We start from the raw sequence: 26,568 nt of genomic DNA, 5'->3' as shown, positions 1-26,568 counted from the left end.
CCCGGTTCAGAGCTTGGATTGATGTGCTTGGATACTGATCTGTTCACTTTGTCCCGCAGGAGGTGAGCAAGGAATATTAATAAGGGAGTGTAAGAAAGATCACACTGTAGCCGTCTTAGCTTTGTGGAGAATAAGGCTGGACACCAATTGTACCTTTACAAAACACTGCTAAGGCAATGACTAGACTAGCGGCAGTTATACTGGATAATTTCAATGGCACGTATAAAGTACTGCGGTGCTAAACACACTGCATTCAGTGTTTTTATCATGCTGCAACAGTACATAGCTTTGAAGTGCAATTTTGATGAGTGCCAGTTTTGTTCTGACTACTGTGACAATAAGACACTATTGAAGCGCAGAGTCAAATATGGTTTTGGTATCTCTCTATGAAGAACTAAGGAGAAGTAGAATTTCTTAATTGCAGATGTATCCCATTAGGAATTACAAACCAACGGTTCCATGTAAGAATCACATGACCTTTCCTGTGCATGTGATCCTGCATTCCAGCATTCCACACGGCGAAGCAGCATCTGTATGGGGCAACAGCATACGCAATTCTGCACACAACTAGCTAAAGAACTCATCGCACTCCATTCAGATCAGAATCACACTCAATGTGATTTTTTAATCTACAGATTTTAGATGCTTGTTGTCAGACCATTCTGAATAATAAAGGGTTTGATATCTGACTATGTGTGAGTCCAGGCCACTGAGGCGATAATATTGATGGTGTATGTATGTGTGTGTGAGAGGAGATGGACAGTTGTGTGTTTGCGCGGTGGGGTGTTGACCCACAATGCAGCCCCCGGGTGTGTCGCTTATGTAAACAAACTGAGCCAAGCTGCCGGAAAGGGGCGTCTGCTCTCTCTTCTACGCCTCCTTATTCTCAGACCACCAAAGAAGACTGGGAGCCTGGAAGCTACCGTCACATCCACACTCACTGTGGTTTATCTACAGTGGCCCCAGTATTTATATTCTTTTTATACAAGGAGGAGGGTGAAGAATGGGGGAAAAAGCTAACATGAAACCACAAACAATGCAATAGGAAAACAAGCAGTAGGCAAATGCAATCTGTTTTGATGCCTTGACAGATTTCAAAACAGTTACTAATCAGATCTATGATCTAAAACACAGCAGAGAATAACAAAGCAATTTATATTTGAAAGACATCAAGCAAGGGAGCCCAGGGATCTAGCTCAGGCTAGCTCTTGAGTCTTGCATGTGTACAGCTACATAAACTGTCACACTGTGCCAAATCACCTACCTAAAAAATGTATTTAATAGATACACAGAAGCAGGTATAGGGCACAGATTCCCTGTTGCAAAATACAAATAAGCACATTGTCTTTTATGTAAATCCTTCAACATGAAGGTTTACAATATAACAATATCAGTAAGTAAGAGAAGCAAATAAAAGTTGTTGCTTGCATGTCTGAGAAGCTTTCCCATTCCACTCAACACAATAAGACTTCTAGCTGATAACTATGAGCTCAAGCCAATGGCTGAATTGTTTGTCCTGTGGGGCATGTTGCCCCTCTGTAGTTACAGAGCTGGGGCAAAATCAATTAAAAGTCCCACTCTTGCTGATTAATAACTGATTTCAATTACAGAGGCCAAATAAGCTTGACCGTTGAGATTAAAATTACTGTCAGGCCAATCTGCAGGAATTGAAGAACAGCCCTTACACACAGTGGCCTACTTTATTTTACATCTCACAATAAATAGTTTATATTAAGAGTTTAAAAATGTGTGCTCTCATAAACATTGGTTCTTATTAGAATAAATAATACAAGAACCACCTATCTTAAACTATAAAATGCTACTTTCTACTTTGCATCATATACGTTTTTAAAAGTTACTGTTTAACAGCTTTACATTTCTCATTTTTAAGATACACCACCACTGTTCTAATGGAGAACAGCTTGATTCTTGTTCTTTTATAATGACTTTGCATTACTAATCAGAACATTAAGAACACAATGAAACACGGCCTACTTACAGAAGGAATACATGCCAACATGTATGGGTTCAGCACTTCCTAAGCAAGTCTGCTCTGACATATGGTCATATGTTCCATACACAAGCTCTTTGTAGGAGTTTATGCTGTTAAAAGTAGGATTTTACCCTGACGATCTCAGATCTCACTAGCCAGAGATTCAGCCCGTGTCACTGGAAACTTGTCCACATGTGAAAATATGATGCAGGGAGTCTTCATGTATCCGAGACAAACAGAAATCAAAGTAAGAGAAGAGAGACCAAGGAAAAATCAAAAAAGGTTAAACCTAAAGAAAAGACAGCACTCCAGACTTTCAATCTCCTGCTTGACGTCACAAGAGCCAAGCTGCAAGTGACTGTAAGGTGCACATTAACCCAGAGATAATTTAATAACTCACTCGCTCACCTCCTCGCTTTCTGCCTGTAAGATCCACACTCAGCTATTTGAACAAATGTATTTGTTTTCCAGGTAACAGCTGTGCTCTTCCTGTTTGTGCTCTTTTTTGGCCATTAAGAAAAGTGATAAAAAATAGATCATCCAATTCAGAACAAGATGTTTGTGGTTTATTTTAGTGTTTTCAGGATAGGGACATTATTGATTTGGCATCTGTATAGCCAGTGCAAAGACCAGCAGGACAAGGGAGTGAGACCAAAGGCTAATCCATCCACAAAGCTAATTAAAGGCTAGCTACTACAGGGCTAATTACATCTATGGGAGTTTACAACAGTTCATTGCAATGTCACTGCCACAGTTTTTAAAAGTTGCTAACACTGATTCCAACAGTGTAAAACTAAAAGAAGGAATTGATTCAAGGCTCACATGCATCCTTATGGTAAGTATGTCCTTTAACCTTTAAAAAATCAACTTGTAAAAGCACTTAATAAGACCTTGAGACACCCCTACCCCCAACCCAGCTTGGTGTTTTCTAGTCATAGTATAAAATGAGCATGAAGCAAGCTTCCTGGAAAATGGTGTAGGTTACCTGCATCACTGCCTGACAATCCTGTCGTCTTTCATTTACTGCATGGAAAATGTTCAAGCAAGATAACATCCTTCAGGCAGCCATCATGTATTCATCTTCCCAAAAAGGTGGGATTTGGGATACGCTAAGCTAAGCACAACACCTTATCTTCAGATCCCTATAGTGGGCAATACTAGATGCTTACATCCATCACCATTTCATTGGGAATGATCGGGGGTTGAATATCTTACCCCTTTCATAATGATACTGCATAAACAGCCTTTAAAAACAGTAAGATCCAGTACAAAAACAGATCTGATGGAGGAATCGTAACACAACTGCTGATACGGTGACAGTGTTTTATTGGAATCCTCATTAGATGACCTGGTAATAGAGGATATGCTTACAGCAGTGCAGTATGACATGCATACTTCCTGCATAGTGTTGTGTAAGTAACCTAGACAATCATGAGCTAAATATAACATATATACTGTAAGTTATGAGCACTGGCAACTTACTCAAAACCATCACTAGGATTTTCAAGTATTATTACAACGATGAGTGCTATTAATACAAATTAGCCTGGGTAAGACAAAGCCAAGCTTACCATTCAGAAATCTGCAATTCACATTGATCAGTTAGAAATGGCTGGAGTAGCTAACTCATCTCATTTTCCAATCAAATTTAATCAACCAAATGTTAATTTTTCCTTATCATCTGTTCCTCTCTACATATCCATGATGCTAAAAGGCTACTTTCTGCACTAAAAAATACAGATCTAGATTAGAGGCTAGAGTAAATTTAATCAAAATGTCTAAAACTGTAGTAGATTGCCACAGCATTTTTTTAAATAAAAAAGATAAAACATTGATTGAAAACACTAGAAAAACAAAATATCTGAGAGTTTTGCATAGAAATGTTTTATGTATATTTAAAAACAAAACAAGAAAATCCAGACTGCATTCACCTAATGTCTGGGCAAGGGTATTTAGAAGCTGAATACATTGCATCCAGTAGGAAACATGATATATGATAATGGAGCCCAGTGTCGCATAAGGACATGCCTTTGTGTAATTTTGTTTATTGACTTAAGATATCAATCACTTATCTCATGCTTTACCTAAAGCAAATCACAGAAACTAGGTTGTGAATTATGTATCAGCATCTGCTGCTACGAAGTATGATCTTAGTTCTACTTCTTATCCAAAGGACAAAGCATGAGGATGTTCAGTAACCCTCTCAGGGTGACGCACAGTGAATCAGTAGCAGAGCTGTCGCTTGTGAACCTCCTGGATAGAAGCCCTTTTCTTTAACCACTGGGCCCTTACTACAAACCATGTGTTTTGCAATACACACTCTTACAGAAAGTGGACAGTAGAGAAGTTTTAAAGTGGAGAGCTAATTCCTGCATAAGGTGACCGTTTCCAGGAGAAGAAGAGTGTGGAACATCACTGAGCTGGAGAGGTCAGATTGCTTTTCACTCACTTTCGCAGAGCAGGAAGAGTTAAAGTGCCAATAGGGGGGTTTGTTAACACATGTAAAGTGCAGGCTCATCATGACCAACGCCTACACCTGATCAACGTTAAACATTTCCTTCACTGTGAATGCATCTCCTTTCTCACAGCCTGGATGTTACCTCAAAGAGGTAACGGGTAGGGGCGGGTAGGACACTTGAAAACATTGAAATACAGTATTCCTACTGGAGGTCACAAGTGCAGGACTAGCAACGGGATGGTCTCTTGCAGAAATGTATGCTTGGGGAGAAAAAAAAATAAAAACACTAATGAATCATTAACCAGTGGATGAAAACAGCAGCCAGAGTTAGAAGATTAGTGAAGTAATTAATTGCAAGGACCCAAAAGATTAATAGTAAGGTCTGTCAATGTGCCACTCTGGCACAATTTATAGAGCGAAGTGCCAGGAATAAAAGCTGACGGCAACAACTTTTTCTTAAATATTAACTCCGTACTGAGGATTGATAAGCACGTCCACACTTGAATGAAGAGATCAGTGCCAACATCAACCGCACTGCTTGTTGAAACTCAAATGGTGCAAAGCCTGAACTGCCCTAGTGGGTTTGCTGATTGGACAGTCTATGAGATGACAGGTTCAGGAATCCAAGGGCTGTTGTCCTTACTGTTGTTGTCCTGTAGACTGACAGAAGATTTGAGTTTCCTAAAAACTCCATGAAATACTGTAGATAAATAACAGGACGATTCTTCTTGTCCTCTCCACCTAATTTGCTGCAAAGAAACCCAAGATTCTATAATTATACACGATGCATTATTGAAGATATTTCCTTTTCTTTAAATATCCTGTTACATTTTCACCCTTGAACTTCTACTAATAACTTTCAAAAAGTAAAAGTAACATTAAAAAAAAAACACAGTAAGAATCATCCTGTGGTGATTAACTTTCAGATACCGTTATAGACACACAAAAAACAGAAAAACTGAAACTGCTGAATCCCCATGCTGGGGATGAAACTGGCCCCCATTCTGCCCACGGGGGTGACCGCAAAGCGAAAAGAAAACAGGAAGAAGAGCCCTGTGTCATCTGAACCCCAGCATGTCTCCTTTCAATGTTCCTGTCATCACCACATGGAAAGGAAGTCCATCCAGCCCAGCAAACCATTCCAGTTTCAATGGTATTGGAGATGCTGAAAGTCAGTGGATAGAAGGAGAAAAAAAATAAGTACCAACTCGTAGATGGATGTCTGGGCTTCTGTTGAGACACTGGTAAACAGTCCAAGATGTGCTCTGCTGAATGCGAATGAAAACTGGCACCCTCTTAATACAGCAATTGCCAGGGTTATACTTAGCAAATTACACAGTCAACTGCCAAATGCTAGTCACACTGCCCTACCCAGGACATCTAGGAAAAAAAAAAGGAAAAGAAAATAATCTAATCATACATTTAAGACAGCAAAATCATCAGGGGAATTCAAAACTTTTTTGGGCTTGAATTAGAATCCCTCAAACATATTTGCAGAGACTGAATGCAAACATTGAAAATTGAAGATGGAGAAAAAAGCGGCAACACAGCCATTCTCTAATTTTTATGCTACTGATTTCCTTCTCGGCCATCTTAAATCTTTGACCATGGAAGGGCAGGGGAGGCAGTCTGTCCAACTTGCATTAAGATACAGCAAGCTGGTAGGGGAAGAGCACAATGATTATATTGATCAATCAACCAATCAACTCTCAATCAGTTGCAATGAACAACAAAACGTTGCAATAGATGAAACAGAAATGTCCCTACTGTGACGAATTCAATGCTTTGGTATGCAGGTCCTAAACTTGCTTAGCTAATAAATCAAGCCCCCAAAAATCAACTTAATTTTTAAAAAATGCTTTCATTTCTCTGTTGGGTTTATGGATTTAAGGTACATAAGTAATCAACTAAGGTACTTCAGCTATCTATGTTTTTGTGAAAACCTGAAAAAATTAAGGGTTCTAAAATGTTATACTTTACATCAACTAGGTAGGAAAATGTAGCTTTAACCAAGGTTTTATATGAAATCATGTCATCTAACCTGATGTACAAAGATCAAGGGACTACATGTTATCGGGAATGAATGGTCTTTTCTAACACTCTTCAATGGGCCAAACATGGGCTCTATAGAAGTTTTACTGCCTGTACATGATGCTGGACGACAGCTGAGGAAACAAGGGTTCATCCTTGCAGCCGTTCATTTTGTCTCACAGGACAGATCATTCAGCCCAACTGTGGCTGTGATACGAATGACACGTCCTTAAAGCGATGGTGACACATCGAAAAAAACAAACCTAAAAATAAGTGTGTTGCCTGGGCCCTTGTCAACAACTTGATAAATCACTAGCCATAATCTCATAAAAATTGCTTCTATTCATTATTCATTCTCTGTAATTAAAAAAACCACAGGATATTATGACAGCTCTGCTGCAAATAAATGGAACTGAAAATTTCCTCTCGATTATAGCCTACAAACACTGCAATTAACGTTCCATATGCTTTTTAGAACAGTTAGAACCATAACACCCCAATCCCTCACATTTCCTACATATGTCGATGGATGCTTTAAATTTTTAACAGAATGATGTGCTGCATCTAAAACACTGTGTATGGGACTCATTCCATGTGCATGTTCCCATACAGTAATTCCACACATTCCATCAGGACGTTGAGGATTTGAAAGGACCAAGCTCTCCCTTTATCACATCTAACACCGTTAGATATTAAAAGAGAGGCAGTGATTGGTATTGTCAATGGCTCCTCTGTTTAATACTCCTGTTGCTATGCTTCAAATCTAATAGGCTTTGTTTACAAAATAACTTAATCAGAAGTCTAACAACTACTCCAAAATACAATAACTTATTTTAAAATGACAATTGGTTAAGGCCTTCTTATAAGCAGTTTGTTGTACCTAAATGCCCTTTATGTTTAAGTTGTATTGTTTGTTTTTTTTAAAGTGGACAACTTAGTCATATAAACTACATAAACTACACACAGAACTAAAGAGACAGTGACAAGCCACCCATCAGCACGTATTTGTGATGAAGGCTAAATAAGAACAAGCTTAGCTTCGTAGCAGACCAAGTAATGAAGGTCACTCAGAGATGTAAGGTTTGCAGGTGAATTGCATTTTGAGCAAAACAAGAGCATTAAGCTGCAAATGTATTTATTAACATCCAGGAAGCGACTAGCGCCATTATGGTGGTGCTTTGGAGAATGTTAAATGTCAATTACTGCACCCGTTTGGAAGGCTGCGACGCGAGTGTCACCACAATCAGGCACATTAAATATCATGATGGCATAATCTGCTTGCACAATTGGCTCCCTGGCAATAGCTTAGCTCGTCGTTTTATTCTTAAAGGTTTTCTGCTGTCCAGTCCCATTGCCCTCAGTGTTTATTTTGCGTCTTTAATTGGCAGGCTCTGTGGCCCGCCCAAATTGTAGTGCTGCGCCAAAATACTGACCAGACCCATACCTCTCCCCAGTCTGCTTTTCGGTGTACAATCCTGATATAGCACCCGCAAGCTCAGCACATTGCTATTAGCTGATAACCCTGCCTGGAGCGCAGTGCACAGTATGGCCATCTCCCTTACAAACGGTGTATGGTATTTGTCAGGACTCTAGATTAAGTGCAGGTGCAGGACTAGTAACTGGCAAGTTGTGGGTTCAAATCCCAGGTGAGGACACTCCTGTTGTGCCCTTCAGTAACATCAAGCATTTTCTACTTTAAGCATTTTGGGACATTCAAAAGAAATGACTTCTAACGCATGCGTAAAAAAAAAAGACATGATCACTGTGAAATATATTCATACCGCCTAAATTGAATCTTTTAACTTTACAATGTTTCATCTCAATGATAAAAACTGTATGGGTGACAGTACAACAGGTCATGTTACTATTCACCCTTATCTAATTCTTTCAATTCAGGGTTGCAGGGTAGCCAGAGTCGATCACCGCAAGCAAGGAGCGCAATACAGGATACACCCTGGACAAAATGCCAGCACAGGACACACACAGACAGGCCATTGAAACTCACCTATTGCAAATTTTCTCAGAAGCCAATTAAACCACTACTATATTTTTTAACTGTAGGACAAAACTACAGCACCTGAAAGACACAGTAGAACATACGCCTCCATGCAGAAAGCACCTCATACCTGGAATTGAACTCAAGATGCCAGCATTGCGAGGCAACAATGCCAACCACTGCACCACCAAACATATATCCATCCACAGTAAAAAGACAGTCTTCTTTATTACTCTGGATAAATGTGCCTTGATCTTCAAGCTCCTAGAAACAGTTCCAGAAAAGACAAAACAGAGCATAAAATAATGCACCATAAAAATAATTACATTATTTTCTACTTGTTTTTGTATTTCTTTCTGTAAACCACCTGTCCTACACGAACACTTCCATTTTCAGATGGAATTTCAGACTTTTTCAGTCGGTGGTGTTTGCATTACCAGTTCAAGAAAACCACTTCTGATCGCTCTCCTGTCTTTTAAGTGTTCCCTGGAAGACTGAAAGGTCAATGTGGCCCCTGGTGCTGCTCAGCCCCTGTTACCTGTAGCTGTTAGCTCATAAGGCTCTTATCCCATGGCCTGGTTCCGATTCAAGACAGCAAGTATAAACGGAGCTGTACAGCAAGGCCTTGACTTGGATGTGTCAATGTGAAAAGCCCATCGCTTATGCGCAGTCGGTCATACCTACACACACACACACTAGATTGTAGGAACGATTCTGCCAACAATGTGCAGAGCGAGCCGAGACGGCCAAAGCAACTTCACTTCTAAACCGGGGGGGGGGAAAAACAAAAACATAACGAGGAGGCATCAGTCTTGCTAGAACGATGCCTTCTCACCACCGAGGAAAATATATCGGGAGTACAACCACATGCTTATTTTAGGACATCAGGATTTCACGATGGAGTGCTTGAACTCAGTAACTCGTCCATGAGTGGGTGTCAGTTCTTATGCCTGTGGCCAGGCTGCCTTGGCCGGGGACATAGTGTGGTGGGTGGAGGGATAGAACTACCCTTTCTGAGGACCCAAGACAAGCCTGACAGGGCCAAGCAGAGAACATGAAGCTCCTCACACCCATGGACAGAGGCCTAGGAAATCTGGTAAGACTGAAATTTATGCATATCATGGCTTAAGAAATGTCCAATGAACTTACATTAACTGTGAACTCCACATTTTAAACTGAGATCATGCTAAATTATAATATGCACCAAGAAATATCTTGTGAGGCTTCTTTGCATTGTCAGAACATATGCAACGATGGCATTTCATAACACAAAACAGATAATCAGCAAAAGCAAATTAAGAAAAATAAACTATGGGGGGAGGGGGACTTCAGAGGCACTCACTCCAAATGCAAATGAGTCCAAACCTGGGCCATGTCAGTAGCTGACTGTAACTATCACTGACATTCCCCAACTGGTGGTACATCACTGGAAGAGGGCCACGAGAGACGGGTTTGGGTTAGTTAACCAGGGCTCTCTTAATAGAACTGCAATTCCTGCATCCTCCCAGGTATGCAGACATGTCTCAGAGAGATGCACTGAGCTGCCGATGAGCGCTAACTCACTGTGTCAAAATATTAATTGTTTAATAGGCGGAAAAAGAAGAAAACAAGCATTAACCAAAAAATGAATGAGCCAGCTAGGAGGCAGAATCCTCAAGGCACATATCGGCACACTTAGGATTTGAACAAGATCTTGCACACTCACAGCCCCAAGCCATTCAGCACCACCTACAACCATAGTGAACTCCAATTCTTCCAAGGGCCAAGCCGCAGCCATAGGAGAATTCAATATCAAGGTTGTAAAGGAGATCATAACACCATAACAGATACACACACAAAATAAACCATGTTATATCTTTTTTGCATTGTCAAGTCCAATTCACAATTTGTAATTAAAGATCCAGGGGTCTTGGGGTAAAAATTCAAGGGCAAAAATTAAAGAAGTGAAAGAATACTGCAAGAATCAATTAAGACAATAAGCTAAAAGCAATCTAATTTGAAAACTCAAAATGAAGACCTGTATTAACAGACTGGTGTGTTTATTGGGTTCTCCCAAGTCATTTTACAGCAAAACCCCAGCAACAGACAGAGGGAGGCAAACTAGAGTGAAGAGCAATAATTGTCAGTCTGTGGACGTGTGAGAAACAGACATTGTCTAGGCTAAAAAAGCTTAGAAAGCAGTCTTTCTTCAAAGGATTTTTTTCAGAAAATTCTTAGAAGTATCTTCAACTACATTAATTTAAAAGGAACAAAAAAACATCAGAGCATTTTGCGAGAGACTTGAGTTTTTTTGTGGTGCTGTGGTTTTGGCCGCTAGTGTCCAAGTGTCTCAATTACATCTCCCTCTCTCTGAAACATCTCGCTGTGGTTTCTCAGAATGCTGTCAGAGCACTTGACCCAAGACACAGTTTGAGAAACCTTACTCAACCTCCTCATAGGCTTTGCTCAGCATGATAATCAATAACTCAGATTCTGTCATTTCTAATACATTCATTGCAATACTCTTGCAAGGAGGTTTCTGCGCAGTTGAGCTAGTACAGCACTTATGTGTAGCACAGGTTGTGTCCTATTACCCAGAAGTTGCAGGTTTGAATTCTGTCTCCGTTATCAGTCAAATGTGACCAGAGTACCCTCAGTGAGTCTGATCTTGCAATGCCGTGGATGAGAACTCCAAGCTTCAGCACCGGATGACAACTACTCTATGCTATGGATGCTGTTAGACTGGCAGTAAGTAAACAGGTCCAAGAGACACGCAGATAACACGACAAGTGATGTTTCTACATTAAATGAAGAGAGATTCAGATTTTGACTTTAAGCTTCTTGGACTAGACAGAAACAGGAATTAAAGTATTCAAAATCCTGCAAAGCACTGACAAAGTCAACCCAAAGAACGTCTTCAAAATAAAAAGCAAAATATTAACCAGAAGACAAGAGGAAAACAAAGGGAAGTGATTTAAAATGGAGAACAGGAGGCTCTACTTCAAATAAAGGGTTGTGGAAATGAGGAACAAGCAGCCCAACCATGTTGTCAAAATCTATACCTTGGTTTCCTTCAAGAACAGCTGGATGAAATCTTTGGCTCAATCAGCTTATGAAAAGCCAAACAAGTAAAACTGCCCAGATGCAGTCGTCGTGTTTGTAGCCACACTTAGAAAAGGATAGGAGGCTTTCTTACTCCAGCTGTTCAAGGGAATCCAGCTCCACAGACATGGAACATGTGAGCTATGGGCTCCAGCCTCAACTTTCCTGTTTAAATAGCAAATGAACATGCATTTTCTGACAGTGAGGAACAAAGATATTTAGAACCTTCTGAAGAGAGAGGTCCTAGTACACAAAGGACATTGTATGTTACAGTAGCAATGTGATCCCATTGGTGACACATAGAACACAAAGTCATGTAACAGCAGAAACAATATGCAACTCTTTACCCGTGAAGCCTACAATATCTCTAGGAAATGAGCTAAGGACGTCATCAGTGCCGGATATACAGCATGTGGTGAAACTGAACAGCTAGAGAAGGTTTGTGTCAGCTGCTTGCATAACATACCCCCAATCAGATATGTAATCTTACACTATCAGGTCATGAGTCAAATGCTTTAATGATGGCAGTTCCATATGTACAGAGGCACAACCCCTTTATCAAAATCCGCTGCATTGTTTAATGAGAGGAGATATGTTTTTTTCATAATAATGTTTGAGGATACTGTGAGAAGATGTCCTTAGCTTGCCAAAGTGTTAAATTAAGGTTATGACTCTCTGAGAGACTGCTTTTTACTCTCACACAGCAACAACTACCCTGGCTGTTTCTTGTTTGATCACTGGACCATGTACTTTTCTAATCACATTTAATAAGCCAACTAAGCTATATCCATATTGCAAAAGCTACATGTAATTTTCAATAATATATGAGAACTAAAAGTCTTCTGTATTCAATAAACAAATAATTTAAGAGAAGCCACTAAATTATAAAATAGATAAAGCTCTTATAAAATAACTGTTTCAACATATTCTCACTGATAATGGCTACAAAACAAGGAAAAAATATTCACAGATGCAATTAGTCATAGTATTCTAATTGGTGTATTAACTATTTAAAACCTGTATTTTCATTTTTAATTGTATTTGACAGGGACAATGCAGACATATGTTTGAAAATCTATGATCTGTCACTCTGGATAGGAACAGAAATTAAAGGAAGAAAACATGACAGCTCCACAATTTGAATAACATCAATTCAATAACAAAATGCAGGAACTATTTAAAATTAAATCGGTATTCCAACAATCTGAAAACAGCCCTCTCCCCCCCTCTGGTGGCCAGTCTGAAAACATGCCTACACAGCTTACCTATTGTAGCAAAGGTAAATGCAAAGAAAAACTATTCTTCAAGGTGCTGTAAAGTTAACAATTTTAATTATTCAAGTCATCCATCCTACAAGAATCAGTTGCTTATATTTATTACAATAGGAAAATAATCACAACAAATGTGATTTCGGGATCTAATTTTGTATTTTGCAATGTTTTTCTTGTAAAGAAAACTGGAAAGCACAACATTTTGCACTTTAAAGGTGCATATAACATATACTGTATAAGCAACACCTACACTCACAGACACCTTTAACAAGTTTGTTAAATGTTTTATGACCCTTTCAAAATAAGAACAAACTGCCTGTAAAATGTGCAGTTTGTATAAAGAGTATCAAGTGGCTTTAATGGATCTGACAGACCTTTATACCACAAACCAAGAATTAGAGTAATAGAAATGCTTCCATTTTATAGGACTATATATAGTAAATCTACGTTTTTACAGGTCTTATGATTTAGGGAATTTTTCAGGTATCAAATTATTTAGAACGTTGCTGCATTTCTTTGTAACATACCCATTTAATTAACTATTCATGTTTTGTTCACAGGATTGTGTAAAAGCTCATTTATTTTTCAAAATACCAGCTCTGACTGGACATCCATGCGTTGTTACTGCGTACATGGAGGATGTCTTGGTTCATGCTTACTGACTTTAAAGGCAGCACATTTAGAAGATACGAGTTATATTTTAATGACATTTTTAAACTTGTTTACCAATTTGAAATGCCTCAACAGAACACACAAAACATTCCTTGTAAACACATAAAAAAGGCTGAAATCAAACCTTCAATTGTTAAAGTTGAAAGCAAATGAGTCCCATGAACTATTCTGCATTTGATTCAACACTGAAGTCGTCAAATGAATAGTTTGTCACAAGCTGGAACATCAACTACCGTTCTGTTATATAAATCTTCAATAACCAAACATCGAACAAGGCCATGCACTTGCTTCCTTTAGAAATCTGCACCACACGCTGGTATAGCTAGCAATTCAATTATGCTTCTCTGTATACAGGCTTTCACAAATCAAATCAGCACGGCCTTTCAAAGCTCAAGGTGAGCAGTAACCTGCTAGTTCAGATTTATATGCTTTCATCTTGAACATCACACATTCCATCATCTGATTTTAAGCACAACAATTAACTTTTTTAAATTACACAAACAGAAATTCTGGGCAAATAAAAAATATTGAGTAGGAAAATCAATACCAATTGAAACCTTGTATTTTAAGCAAACATCTTGCAAAGCTAAAGCTTTCCTGGAAGCCTTTAAAAGGGCATTGCTTCACAATTGACATGTGTGGGTGGCACGCTGATGGAGCTCTATGGTAAAGCACTTAGTGCTGGAAAATTTCAAAACCTCAACATTTTTGAAAAAGGAAGAAAAGTCAAGATGGAATATGCAATGTTTCCATTAAAATGGCCAAAATCCCTTGATGAAAGAATGGGCAAACAGACAGATAGCATGACTACATTTCCATTTGTTGTACGATTAAACAAGGACTGTGGGCAAATGAATACTTCTGTTCCTCCCATACATCCATTTTCTAAATACTTTATCCAATATAGGGTTCTGGGGGAAATGTAGCCTATCCCAGCAAGTAACAGGCGCAAGGCAGGATATACTCAGGATATATAACAGGATGCCAATCCATTCATGGGTACACAGACACAAACACGTGTGCACTCATACCAGAGCCAATTTTTACAGAAGCCAATCAACCTACTAGTATGTCTGTGAATTATGAGAGGAAACTGGAGCACCAGGAGAAAACCCATGTGAACACAGGGAAAACATACAAACCCCACACAGACAGCACACTGGAAATTGAGCTAGGGCCCTAAAACTGCAAGGCAACAATGCTCACCACAGTGCCACCCAGCTGCCCTCCCTTATACTTCCATCTGTCTATAGTATCTCCACCTCAAGACATTACAACATCATCACACTTCAGCTTACATTCAACTCTTTAAGATAAAGATCACTTTATTGGCTATATACAATTTTTCTTGCATTAGGTATTTGTCTTTTCGCATACCCCAACTTGCTCTCCATGAGACACACAGACAGTGGGAGAAGCTTGGGGTCAGAGTGCAGGGTCAGCCATTTAAACAGCGCCCCTGGAGCAGTTGGGGTTAAGGGTCTTGCTCAGGGCCCCACCGGAGTAGTAGCCACAGGGGCAGATCCTTAGCCACAGAGCTCTTCCTCACAAAAACACAGTGCGTTTACACCCGCAGTGAAAACTTTTAGGGAGCTAATTTTAAAGAAAGATGCTTCGTTTCAATTTTGTAACACACAGAGCTGCTGTTATCTCTTTCAAAGCAGGACTACGAGCTGTGCACAGAGGAAACCGACTGAGGGAAAATGAAGTGCGGCAAAATTCAAGTCACACAAAGATTCTAGGAAAATAAAAAGCCAACATTGCCAAGAACACATTTCGGGAATGGCTGTGAAAAGACAGGGTTAGGGAAAGAAAAATCCAGTCTATGAGGTGTTGCAATCATTGCCTACAGATAAGAAAGGCTGGCCTTAGCCATTACTGAGCAGCATGATGTGGATGCCTGGACAGAGACTTTCAACTGATAGGAAGGCAATGGGAGTGCGCTCAGCAAGCTCCAGGCTGCGAGGGGGTAAAGTGCTGAGGAATGACATCCGCCAGGTGCTGCTGGTTTGGGTTTTAAGAAGCGTCTCCCTGGATCTGATGCAATATTAATGTTCCCTGGAAAGCAAAGCAGCACAACAACGAGCTGATGCGCACTGGAGTGCAAAACAAAGTTTGAATGCTTAACCAAGGTATACACTATGGATTCTGAGCAACAATTGCTCAGATTAGGCAAACACAAGACAGGCAGCATCTGTTTTATTAAATCTTTAATTCACCTTCTGTTCCGTAACAGAACAAGCCCTCCGTCAAGGAAAAATGACCCCTGCTCCAGCAGGGAAAACAAGACTCTCCGTCTCAAAATGTAAGAGAACAGGTGAAAAACGGGAGCTTAAAAAACTATTCACATCAATAGCATAGAATTCCTTAGTTCCCAGAAGTAACAAACAGCAAACGGTCACTCTGCTTTTCAAAAATAATGTAACGTCTGACAGAGCCTGTTTATTAATTTGCATGTTTGCCACAGGCTTGCTGTAGAGTGCTGGCAGAGGACACTGCAGATGTTTGGCAATCTCACTGCAATTTCAAGGACATTGAAAAACATTTACTAGACATGGCGTGAACATTAGTCATGCTGTGGTCAACACCCACCAACTATCAGGAGTAACAGTCAAGCAAAAGGTTGACAGAAAGTTCACTGCCTTCTATACTTGGAAAAACCCATCTGATGGGTAAAAAACTAACCATGTAAAGCTGTTTCACTGTGATTATACTATTAGTTTTACAACAGAATAAGACTGTTTACAAAAGAGGAGGCCATTCAGCCCATGTAGCCCACTTGATACCCTGTTTTCTTTCCAGAAGCTAACTATCGGCTTCGACAACATGGCAGGTTAGCTTGATTGATACTGTACTTCCATTTACTTTGAGCAAATAAGTGACCAAAGAATAACAATTGCTAGTTTTGTTTTGCAAGAGTGGATTTTAAAACAACTTCAAATGTCAAGCAATCACATCCAATCTCAGAAGATTTTCCACTCCTGTCCTTGAATCAACCCATCCTTTCGGATATCTGGTCATCATGCCTTTTCTGCTGTTGCTCCATTGGTATGGAATGACCTTCCACAGACTCTATGAGATTCCACAAATTCTCTGACTCTCTGCAAATCCAAACACAAAATTCACCTTTTCACCAAAGCCTTTGTCTGATCGCCAGACATTTTTGTTTAATTTGTCTTATTTATTTTCTTCTTTTACTCTTCATTGTACTTTTTGTCTTTTTATCACTATATACAGCATTCTTGGGTTTGGAAAGGCACTTTTAAAATAAAAGACGATGATGAATCTTTTTATTATTGTTGTTGTTGTTAACCCTGTAAGTGCAGATTGCTACACTCCCAATATATCCTTTAAAGAATAGTCGAGGGCAATGAGGTACTTCTTCGAGCCCAAGGCTGTATGTTTCGCTGGCCTCTTTAAATCACCACCTGCATAAAACCCAGGCCAGCCCACTTCACGAAACTCAATTTTTCCATTAAATAGCCAAGAGGTCAGAAATAATGCAAACAAGGCTTTCCTGATGCCTTGGAAAGCCAGCCATGCACAGTGCTTTTAATTGTAGTTTACTCTGACCAATTAGTGCAGCATTCTGGGACTTACAAATTTTGCTCAGCGTGAAAAACTCAAAACGTGATACAGAAGTAAAGGAGGAAAAAATTATCAAGATGCTCTATGCTTTGCTATATAACTTTGGTTTAGCGTGTTTTAGCTGGATCTCCACTGGTATACCACAGTAAACCCAGCCATAAGTATCCATCACATTATTAGTCTGAAAAGCAGTGGGTAACTTACCAGAGGTCCACATGATGTTACAGACCCCTCCGAGCTCTCCAGGCGTCTGTGTGGGCCGAGGCAGGTCTGGATGCAGATCCGTGTTCCAGGTGGACCGCCGGGGCCCCTCACGCCTCATCAACCCTCGGCGATGGCAGTAGGGCTGAGAGGTCGCATCCCAACCTGTGGTCCTAAGGAACAAGGAGACAACACATCGTCTCTCGTCCTCGATATCAGCTGGGAGACGAAATGACTTAACCTGTATACAGGACCCGGTCCCGTGTCGCTAGCCCAAGAAATCATTCGGCATTCCTGCCGGAAACACAGATATAAAAGCAACCACACCGCCCCCGGACAGATCAATATACTTTTTTTCAGGAAACCGTCCTTTTCCCCCCCTGTACGGTATCTTAAAACACATTCCCCAAATTTGGAAATGTTAACGACTTTAGTACATTTGTTTCGTTTGGAAAAAAAAGCGCTCTAAAATATGAAAACCATTTCCATTCTTACAAACCGTTTTTTTTTCTAAAAACTTTTTTCACTGACCTTGCTTTGAAGAAGTTTGCCGGTAACCGTTAAGTTATTTCGAACTGTGAAGCTGCACAGGGCATCTTGGTGTTGTCAAGTGTATTGCGAGTGAACAAAGGCGAAAGCAAAGCCGCAAAAATACCGAAAAAATATCAGAAATTTACAGATATTCGAAGTTCCAAGAAAAAAAACGTTTGTTCGCATTTCAATATTTTAAAGACAAATGTTTTATCAGGTATCAGAGCATATACTTCTCACAACCGGCTAACCCGTGCGGCTACAGTGTAAGATTGACGGCTGGAAGGACCAATCAGCGTAGCTCTTGAAAGCGGGTTCTCAGAGTTTAGATTCCCGGATGTTCGCTTCGTGTGTTCGAACTGGTTTATATTGTATTTTCATAATTAAAGGGAAAATACAGCGGACATTTCCATCTATATAGCTCAGTTTTACTAAAAGGTAAGAATATGTAACCTTCGTGTATCACATACGTTCGCATTCAAGAGTTTTGGAATAAACTGAACTTGTTATGCCTTTTCCTTCACGGCGATATTATCTCAAATACAGTATTGGACAAGTTACTATATGTTTCTATTTTTTATGGGTGTTTTATAAATATTTCGACCAGTATTATTTGTACATTGAAAAAAAACATTCTACTTTTATTTTTCTTAGGGCTTTACAGGCTGTGCAGATATCTGGTCCCATGGTGTAATGGTTAGCACTCTGGACTTTGAATCCAGCGATCCGAGTTCAAATCTCGGTGGGACCTCATCCTTTTGCCAGAACGTCAAAGAAAATGACTTTTTCCCCCCTAAAAGCTTACAAAAAAATTATAATTCTCATTCGGTCTGGAACTGAGACAGTTCCACAAATATTACGAACACTATAATGTGCATGTATTTATAGAAAATGTTTTAAACGTTTCCAAAAACCAAAAACTTTTTTTCAGAACATTTCGAGTATTTTTAAACCGTTAGTTTCCGTTCAATGGTGTTACGATTCATGTTTTTTTTAAAAAACAAACCTCATAAAACGCGGAACAAGGTTGGTTTCTGGGTGTAATTTTGCATTATGACAGTAAGGGGGCAGTCGTTAGGATGCAGTCGACTACATCCTGAAGACATTTAAAAATCGGGCTCGGTATACAGTATATATCACGGACGTCAGACTTGTTTTAAAAGCAACTACTCCCCTAAATGTGTGTTTTATATTAAGAAGAAAGGACTGGTTAGAAACGAGGAGTGCATTGGGCCCCTCCAGCACATTTAGATATGCGTTATCGTTATTGCGTATGCAAAATATAACACAGGCACGTGTTAAGATTTAACGTGTCTGTGGAAATTGCACAAATACTGTACATTTGAGGACAGTCCAAGAAAGTGTTTAATATGTATTCATAGATGTATTACTGCAATTAGTATTTGCTTGACTGACGCTCATTTCCAAGGTGACTTTAAAAAAATACAGCGCATTAATATAAGCTATAAATGTTAATCCATTTTAAACGAATTCTGTCATTTCTGTTTGCAGAGTTGGATGAATCCGAAAGTGGGCAGTTTCTGCACTAATGCTGGGAAGCTAAAAGGCTTTCTGATGAGGAAAAATAAATTCAGTACACCGACGCCCCGGCTCCTTGTTCTCCGGTTATTTTAGCCTGGCTGGGATTTGTTATCCTTGGCCCTGCGAGTCGCGGTTTTTATGTTTTAAATGTCCCGTGTTTTTAGAGCACGTTGGCGCTGCTTTTTCCTTTGCGTGTTCAAAACGTTTAAGTCAACTGCGTCAGCCTGCGTAGTCTGCAGAGGAACAAGTAATAGGTTATTACAGAAAAGAGAAGAGAGAAAACACAACGTTTCGGCTGTGAAGCCTTCTTCAGGTGTGAGAAAGACAGGGCAGACAGGAAAGATTAAATAGCAAAGGTAGGCCGGTTTGACACACCTTCGGACGGAAAGGCGCTCTACAGCAACAGGAACAGAGGATCCCCGTCCTGGACTTGGCGACCCACCCCCCTGCTGATAGGACTGAAGCCGGACTTGGATCTGAGAAGCTGCTCCAATCGAATTATTTGCATTTTGTTTCCAGCCACAAGTCTGGGATTTTATTTCACTTACAAAACACAACGGTTAAAGCTCCCATATGCTTAAGAGCAAACCGTTCACATTCGTCTTATTGTTATGACTACGTCAATGAAGGGTTTGAATGTGTAACTGAGGGCTCAGCGGGACCAGGCCTGGGAACCCCTGATCGGGATTAAGCACAAGCCGACACCCCCAGTTTCCAGCTGCTCTGACTGCGAGTGCGGCTACTGCAGCGGCCCCTGCTGTACAGCTCGTTCCTCTACCTCCGCCCCTGTAGCTGCTGGTCCTACTGCTGCCACTAGCACACTGTTAACAGCAACTTCACTCCGTGTGCGAGGAACCCGGGGAGTGGATTCGTGAGATATCCCATCGGTTAGGCTTTACCGGCGTGGGAGAAACTGAGAATCCACTCGCGCTCGACTTCGGGGAGCACACCGTATCCTATTCCCCCGGGCCGGGGCGCTCGTCACTTCTTAAGATGTGGGACGGTACGCTCAGACTTGCAATGACCCAGAATCGTACAATCGACACGCGTGTCCGCAGCTGTTCCACCGAGGACACCGTGCGGCGCTGGTAGGGTCGTCAAGAGCGTGAAGGGAGCTCGGCTAACGCGGAAAAACTCCCCGAGTTTCACCCGCTTGACTTGTCAGGTGGTCGAGTACGCTGGTCGGGGGGTAGGATAACCTCCGGGATCCATTTTTCTGGGAATGCAATGTTAGGCGTGGTAGGGACACGCTTTAGAAAAGCAAGCGTGCTCCGTTTTTCTGGGAATGCAAGGGAACAATATCAGTGTAAGAGCCCCTGTCGGGGACAGGAAACGGGGAATCGGGGAGCCCCGCCGGTGGAGGAGCACAGAAGCACAGCCCTTTCTCCGGGTTTCCCATCCACATGAAAAAACTCCACACGCGTCCTGGACACAGAGAGGGCATAGAGAACAGAGACAGTCTCACTGAGAGCTACCCACCCCCCAGCGACCTTTCTTGTACCGTAGGGGCCTCACCCCCAGCCCTCGCTGCATTAGGGTGGGCAGCGGTGAGGAGGAGACTGTGATCCATCTCCTGTGTCCTGTTTTTTTGCTAAGGCCTTCTGGGCCCAGTTTGAACACTGGTTGCAAGCTCTCTCGCCCCAATTTTCCCTGACCGCTGCTTTCGTTATATATACGGCATCTCTCCTGTCAAACTTCCTCCTGACGTGATTGACAGGATCTGGGCCGTGGTGAACAGTGGGAAAGACGCCCCGTGGAGAGTGAGGAACATGGGGGTGTTCACAGGCATCGAGGTCCCAGTCAAGGCAGCAGGTAGCCTGGCCCTGTCCATCACCCGAGAGAACTATTACCTCAGAGATCTGTGGAGAGAAGGGAAAGAGGAAGCAGAAACTGTGGGAAATAGAGGGCATAGGACAGTATCTCAAGATGCTGTGAAAAACATGGGATGTGATCATACAGTATATACTGGTTTAAGTATGTATATTAATGTAAAGCTTTCTAATTTGTGATGCCCTGTATTTCTTTGTGAAAATAAAATAAAGTTCTTAAAAATCGGTAAAATCGGTGTCTTCTGCGCAGGTTAGGAAGCGTTTCGACACCTTTGGCCTTGCTTTCGGCGTCTGAGGGTGAATTAAGACCCCCCCAAGACCAAAGCTGAAAGCGTTGCTGGCGTCCAGTTTCACCAGTTTCCAACGGGACAAATCTGTCCCCCGTCTTCCTGGGGTCAAAAACCATAGCTTTACTGGCTCATTGCAAAACGTGTGGACAAATGTACCCGACCTCTTTCAGCCCAATGCTGTAGAAAGAGTACTTGGCCTGGCAGGACGTTAAGCCCAATCCATGCCACTGACTAAACAATAGTTCACGGATATTTCTGTTAGTGTTGTGAAACTATCTGACACATTGAAGCAGCAAGTCCTTAGGGAAAGAGTTCACTCTTGGAAACTAATCTCCAGATCGTCAGTCGTTCTGGATATCTAATTCAGAAAAAAGAAGGTCACACGTATTAACGCCTCTTCGGCCGTTTTGTCACGCTTTTTACTTCACGCACAAGGCACAACCGATCTGATTCCGCTGTGCAGCCCCGCCGCGCATCGTCCCCGTTCGCCGAAGAGCCGATCTGTGTTCGGCTCCTTCCGTGACCCCGCCCCCTCCAGCCGAGCCGGCTGCCATTCTCGTTGGCCTCGGTCCACTCCGGCGGCTATCCGTCCACTCCGCCACAGCCTCCCGACAGCTTCCCCGCCAATTAACAAATGGTAATGTGCGAGACGTCAATGAAAGGTAAAGCAGGGTCCGAAAACCCACGTGAAAATGTATTGCAAATCATGAAACGATAATATATAAATATTGTGCATATGATCACAAATCCACAGATGTATTTGTTTAGGGACTGATCTCAGAAAATGATAGCTGTGTGACTGAAATGATTCTGGGAGGTTCAACCTCCTCCTCCATGTTTAGGACTATAGGTACTGAAAACACCTGAAGTTAAACCTCTCATTACGTCGGGAAGGGTTTGATTATTTAATGGAGCGCTGAGATGGGGTCCCCGGGCCTAGAGGAGCACGAGAGTGATGATTGGAGCTCCTGCTGAAACCAGGCCTGGAGTCGGGATCCCTCGCTGACCCGGTCCTTCATGACAGCGGTGCAATGGGCAGATTCCAGATAGCAGCTGTCCCGAGGAAGACCTGGGATTGGCCCCTGACTGGGGGGCTCAAGTCAGTGACCTACAGTAGAGGCCAGAGTGCAATATAAAAACTTTGCAGTCTGCTTGTGAGCAAGAGAATCTACAGGGACAAGCCAAAACTTTTGAAGAACCCCCCCACACACACACACAAGCACACACGCACACACACAAGCACAGTCTCTGACTCTTGCAATGACAAAAACAACTTTAATATATGGGACGTACAGTATTCGGGGTTAAGGGTTCAGAATTATTCGCTGCTGGTCGTTTATTCAAGCAGGATTTTCTCTTAGCCCATGTCGTGATGGGTAACTTGCGAGTAACCCCGCCAGCGTCTCGTCTGTCCTCCGGGACCGAGATCTGGGAGCAGTTCAAGCTGGGAAAAGCGGTGGAAGTCTGCCTCGCGTTATTCAAGGGAACCATGCCTTGTTTGCAGCTAAATGAGTTTATTCAGGGGACTAGTGACAAATGTTCCTAATATTTTGGCCAGTGAGTGTGCCTAGCTGCCTTCCCAGTGTTGTCAAGCTGAATAAAAATAGCAGGCTGCAGCCTGAAACTTGGACTGCAGGGGCTCTGCTGCAGCCCGTTGAGCTGACAGAGAGGAATCCCCTGACACACTACTCTGCCGTTTGCACCGAGGGCTGAGTTGACTTAACAACTGGGATTTCTAAAAACAAGTCAAAAAGACGAGAAAAATTGGGAAATTCAAACCCCAAAAATGAAAATAGTTGGCACCCACAGCATACAGTATGTCTGTGCCAGGATGGGTTTGCTTAATCCATGCCTCTCATTGGAAAGAGCTTGCTTTCTTGCATTTGGACAGCTTAGCGGGACCCTGCCCAGAGGTGTGAGTGCAGACAGAGGCACACAGAGTAATTGATTGGTTCCAGATGTGCACCGCCTCTCATGTGTCTCCCGGAAAAGCCAAACTATCTGCACGCTACTGGGAGGCAGTTCTAAACTCCAGAGGCAGAGAATGCGAATCTGGTTTCAAGATAGTGATGGGAACAACTATTGCTGGCTCTTTCTGTTCAAAAGACTAGAAATTTTGTCTAAAACTAGAAGAAAAGAAGGCGGTGCCAGATACAGTGCACTGCTGTACTGCTTCATCAGTCTGGGCTTGATCACAAAAAGCACTGCTTTTCATTTATTGGACAACAAGACCTGAATACATGCTTCAATTTTCAGTATTACAAATTACAATACAATAGCAAAGCATGTGAGAACAGAACTTCAAAAACTGTAAAGTTTTATATTAACAGTCATATTGAAATCTGAAGCAGCAGATTGCTGGAAGTTCAAAGAAGAGATTTGTTTTCCAACTCAACTCATCTGAACACGTCTACATCTCATTATAATCTGCGGTATGTGAGACAGTGTTTAAAAAGGTTTTTATTAGCGTTCTTTAAAAGCCAAGAACCGCTGTTGTGTAATGATGCGAATCCAGGTTACAGTGCAGTGGACAGGGTGAGATTGTTGTCACTGGCAGGACAGACACATTTTCTTCCTCTCTGAGATGAGGCTGTGCTTTTTTTCTAGCCCCCCGTCACAAAGCAAGTGACAGTTTTTACGAGAGACAAGTGCATGTGATTTGTATTTGCAAAAAAAATCAATTAAAATCCCTCATCCATAAAGCTTGCCTGAACATACTATGGAAACATGTGCAGCATTGAAGACCCAAATAAAAAGGCTTGTTTCTGCAAACTCGCAACCTAAACGTTTTAAATAATTGAACTTGGCAGCACAGCAATAATTTGAATCCCAGTTCCCTGGAGGAAGCTGGAATGCCTTGGGCATTGTTACATCCAACTCTTGGCTTCTGAGCAACAGTTAAATTGAAAATGTAGCCGGTAAATTCAAGGATGGGACTTAACAGAAACTCCTGTTAATCAGAGAGATGTTCAGACTCATCACCTTCCACCTGCCAATTCAAGTTTTTAATGTAACTTTTACCAGAAGCCAGTTTAACCACCAGTAGGTCTTTGGCCTGTGAGCCAGCAGCCATGTCACCCTGCAGCTTACAACTAGCAGCCCACTGAAGCTCAGCAGGTGTGAGCCTGGTCAGTACCTGGATGGGAGACCTCCTGGGAAAAACTAAGGTTGCTGCTGGAAGAGGTGTTAGTGGGGCCAGCAGGGGGAGCTCACCCTGCGGTCCATGTGGGTCCTAATGCCCCAGTATAGTGACGGGGACACTATACTGTAAACAAGCGCCATCTTTTGGGTGAGACGTAAAACCGAGGTCCTGACTCTCTGTGGTCATTAAAAATCCCAGGGTGTTTCTTGAAAAGAGTAAGGGTGTAACCACCAAATTGGCCAAATTTCCCATGCCTCCTAATAATCCTCCTCTATGAATTGGCTACATTACTTTGTTCTCCTCCCCCCCCGACGGCAGGCGGAGCGACGCACCGGTTGGAGTATTCTCATTTGCATTTAATGACAACGTCATCTTAAAGATTTGGTTCAAACCATGTGCGGACAAGCGGACCCTGCTGATGCGGGATTAACGCTAGGATGAGAGAGAGAGGTCTTTGGCCTGTGGGAGGAAACCAGAGCACCCAGAGGAGAACCACATGAAGACTGGGAGAACGTATCATTTTTTGGAAGTACCCCCCAACTCAAAATGTTTAAAACCTGTAGAAGGCTCTGCCCTGTTCCAGGACATTGCGCCATGCATTTATCTGTATGTACTGTGTATTGTAAAGCCCCCCCAGACAACCAGCGCAAAGGTAGTGTCCTGAATTTTCCAACTGATTTTGTATTTTGAGCAATCTATCCCGAACTGAGCCTCCAGCAGTCCACATCCTGTTCGTGTTCCCACTGAGGGAGGTTTATTTAGCAGCATATTGGGCTGTGCGCCGTCTTCACTCAGATCTCTGTTTGTCATTTCTGAGTCCCCGAGTCCCAGGGAGATAAGCATCAGGCTTTCGCAGTAACCAGCCTGGTTCCCATCACGTCTCCTGGAGAGATACGGCAGAGCTGCAGGAATACAGAGGCGTGGGAGGTCGGCTCTGCCCAGAACTCGCGCTTTCACTGGGCAGGGGGTGAAGTTCAACTTAACTCAGGCAGCCATGAGATTCATTTTGTAGCAGTGGCAACCTGTGAAAGTAGTAAAGATTTTTGGGGGAAACTCAACTTGAGCGACTACTGTGTTTGTTAGGGCATGTTCCATTACGTTCTTTGTCCAATAAAAAAACTTGTTTACAAAAAAGGAGACTTAAGACATGTGGAACAATTGTGCAATACAGTTACTGTACCAGCCTGCACATAGAGGTCCTCGATTCAATGGTTAATAAGGAAGATATGGTTTGAAGAGATTAATAAATGCTGCTATTTGTTTAACATCTCTGTAAGTCCTTAATGCCAGGAAGATTTATCCTATGAAAAATAAGTGCTGTAAACACCTTTGCAATATAGAGACCTCTAATTGCCCCCGTTTTAGCAGCTTTCTAAACAAGCTAAAAGAATGTCTTAAAGTAATGTTTTAACTGTTGATGGCTAAAAAAACAGATCCTTCTCTTGTCTCGTATAGTAAAGAAAACCTGATTCAAGTATTGAAAAATCCCTAAAGGCACTGGCATAGTTAACAGTTAACCTTTCATTCAGTAATGAAACACAAACCAAGGGACACAAGTGGAAACTATGTGGAAGCACATTAAAACTAAGAACATGAGATACTTCTTTACACAAAGGGTTGTGAGAATCTGCAACAAGCTACCAAGTCATGTTCATACCCTGGCTTCTTCCAAGAAACATCTGGATGAGATTCTCAGATCAGTTAGCTACTAAATACCAAATTAGGCTAGATGAGCTAGACAGTCTCTCCTTCGTAACATTTCTGTTGGTCTCAAAAGTGTTTTCTCCCATCACTCCAGGCAGTGCATTGCATACTTCGCATGCTGAAGAGGCTGGTGTTCCTCGAAGGAGTCAGGTGCCTGCAGAAATAAAACTCATTTAAAAGTGATTTGAAACCTGCCTGAGTTAAACTCATCATTTACCCAAACAATGTTTTTTTTTTTT

The 26,568-nt window shown here is 41.7% G+C and overlaps 2 protein-coding genes and 1 non-coding gene across 3 annotated transcripts in view; 1 reads left to right on the top strand and 2 right to left on the bottom strand.

The window, feature by feature from the left end:
- LOC102691130 (vitamin D receptor) overlaps positions 1–18,053 on the bottom strand; it is an 80,677-nt gene extending 62,624 nt beyond the window's left edge. Inside the window, exons 1-2 of the mRNA XM_015344297.2 lie at positions 17,823–18,053; positions 17,295–17,464 (exon numbers count right to left, since the gene is read on the bottom strand). The gene's annotated coding sequence lies outside the window, so the exon portion shown is untranslated. The remainder of the gene's footprint in view (positions 1–17,294; positions 17,465–17,822) is intronic.
- Positions 18,054–18,501: 448 nt separating this feature from the next.
- trnaq-uug (transfer RNA glutamine (anticodon UUG)) lies at positions 18,502–18,573 on the top strand. The gene has a single exon. It is a non-coding gene; the product is annotated as a tRNA-Gln (tRNA).
- Positions 18,574–22,743: 4,170 nt separating this feature from the next.
- LOC102696173 (calcitonin gene-related peptide type 1 receptor-like) overlaps positions 22,744–26,568 on the bottom strand; it is a 41,839-nt gene continuing 38,014 nt past the window's right edge. The window contains exon 13 of the mRNA XM_015344181.2: positions 22,744–26,483. Within this exon, the coding sequence (XP_015199667.2) occupies positions 26,415–26,483 (69 nt within the window). The 3' untranslated portion in view covers positions 22,744–26,414. The remainder of the gene's footprint in view (positions 26,484–26,568) is intronic.

Source organism: Lepisosteus oculatus, chromosome 1 (genome assembly GCF_040954835.1).
Source record: "Lepisosteus oculatus isolate fLepOcu1 chromosome 1, fLepOcu1.hap2, whole genome shotgun sequence".
NCBI classification, from domain to species: domain Eukaryota; kingdom Metazoa; phylum Chordata; class Actinopteri; order Semionotiformes; family Lepisosteidae; genus Lepisosteus; species Lepisosteus oculatus.
The sequence above is the reverse complement of the archived record's forward strand: the minus strand, read 5'-3'. Positions and strand labels throughout refer to the sequence as shown.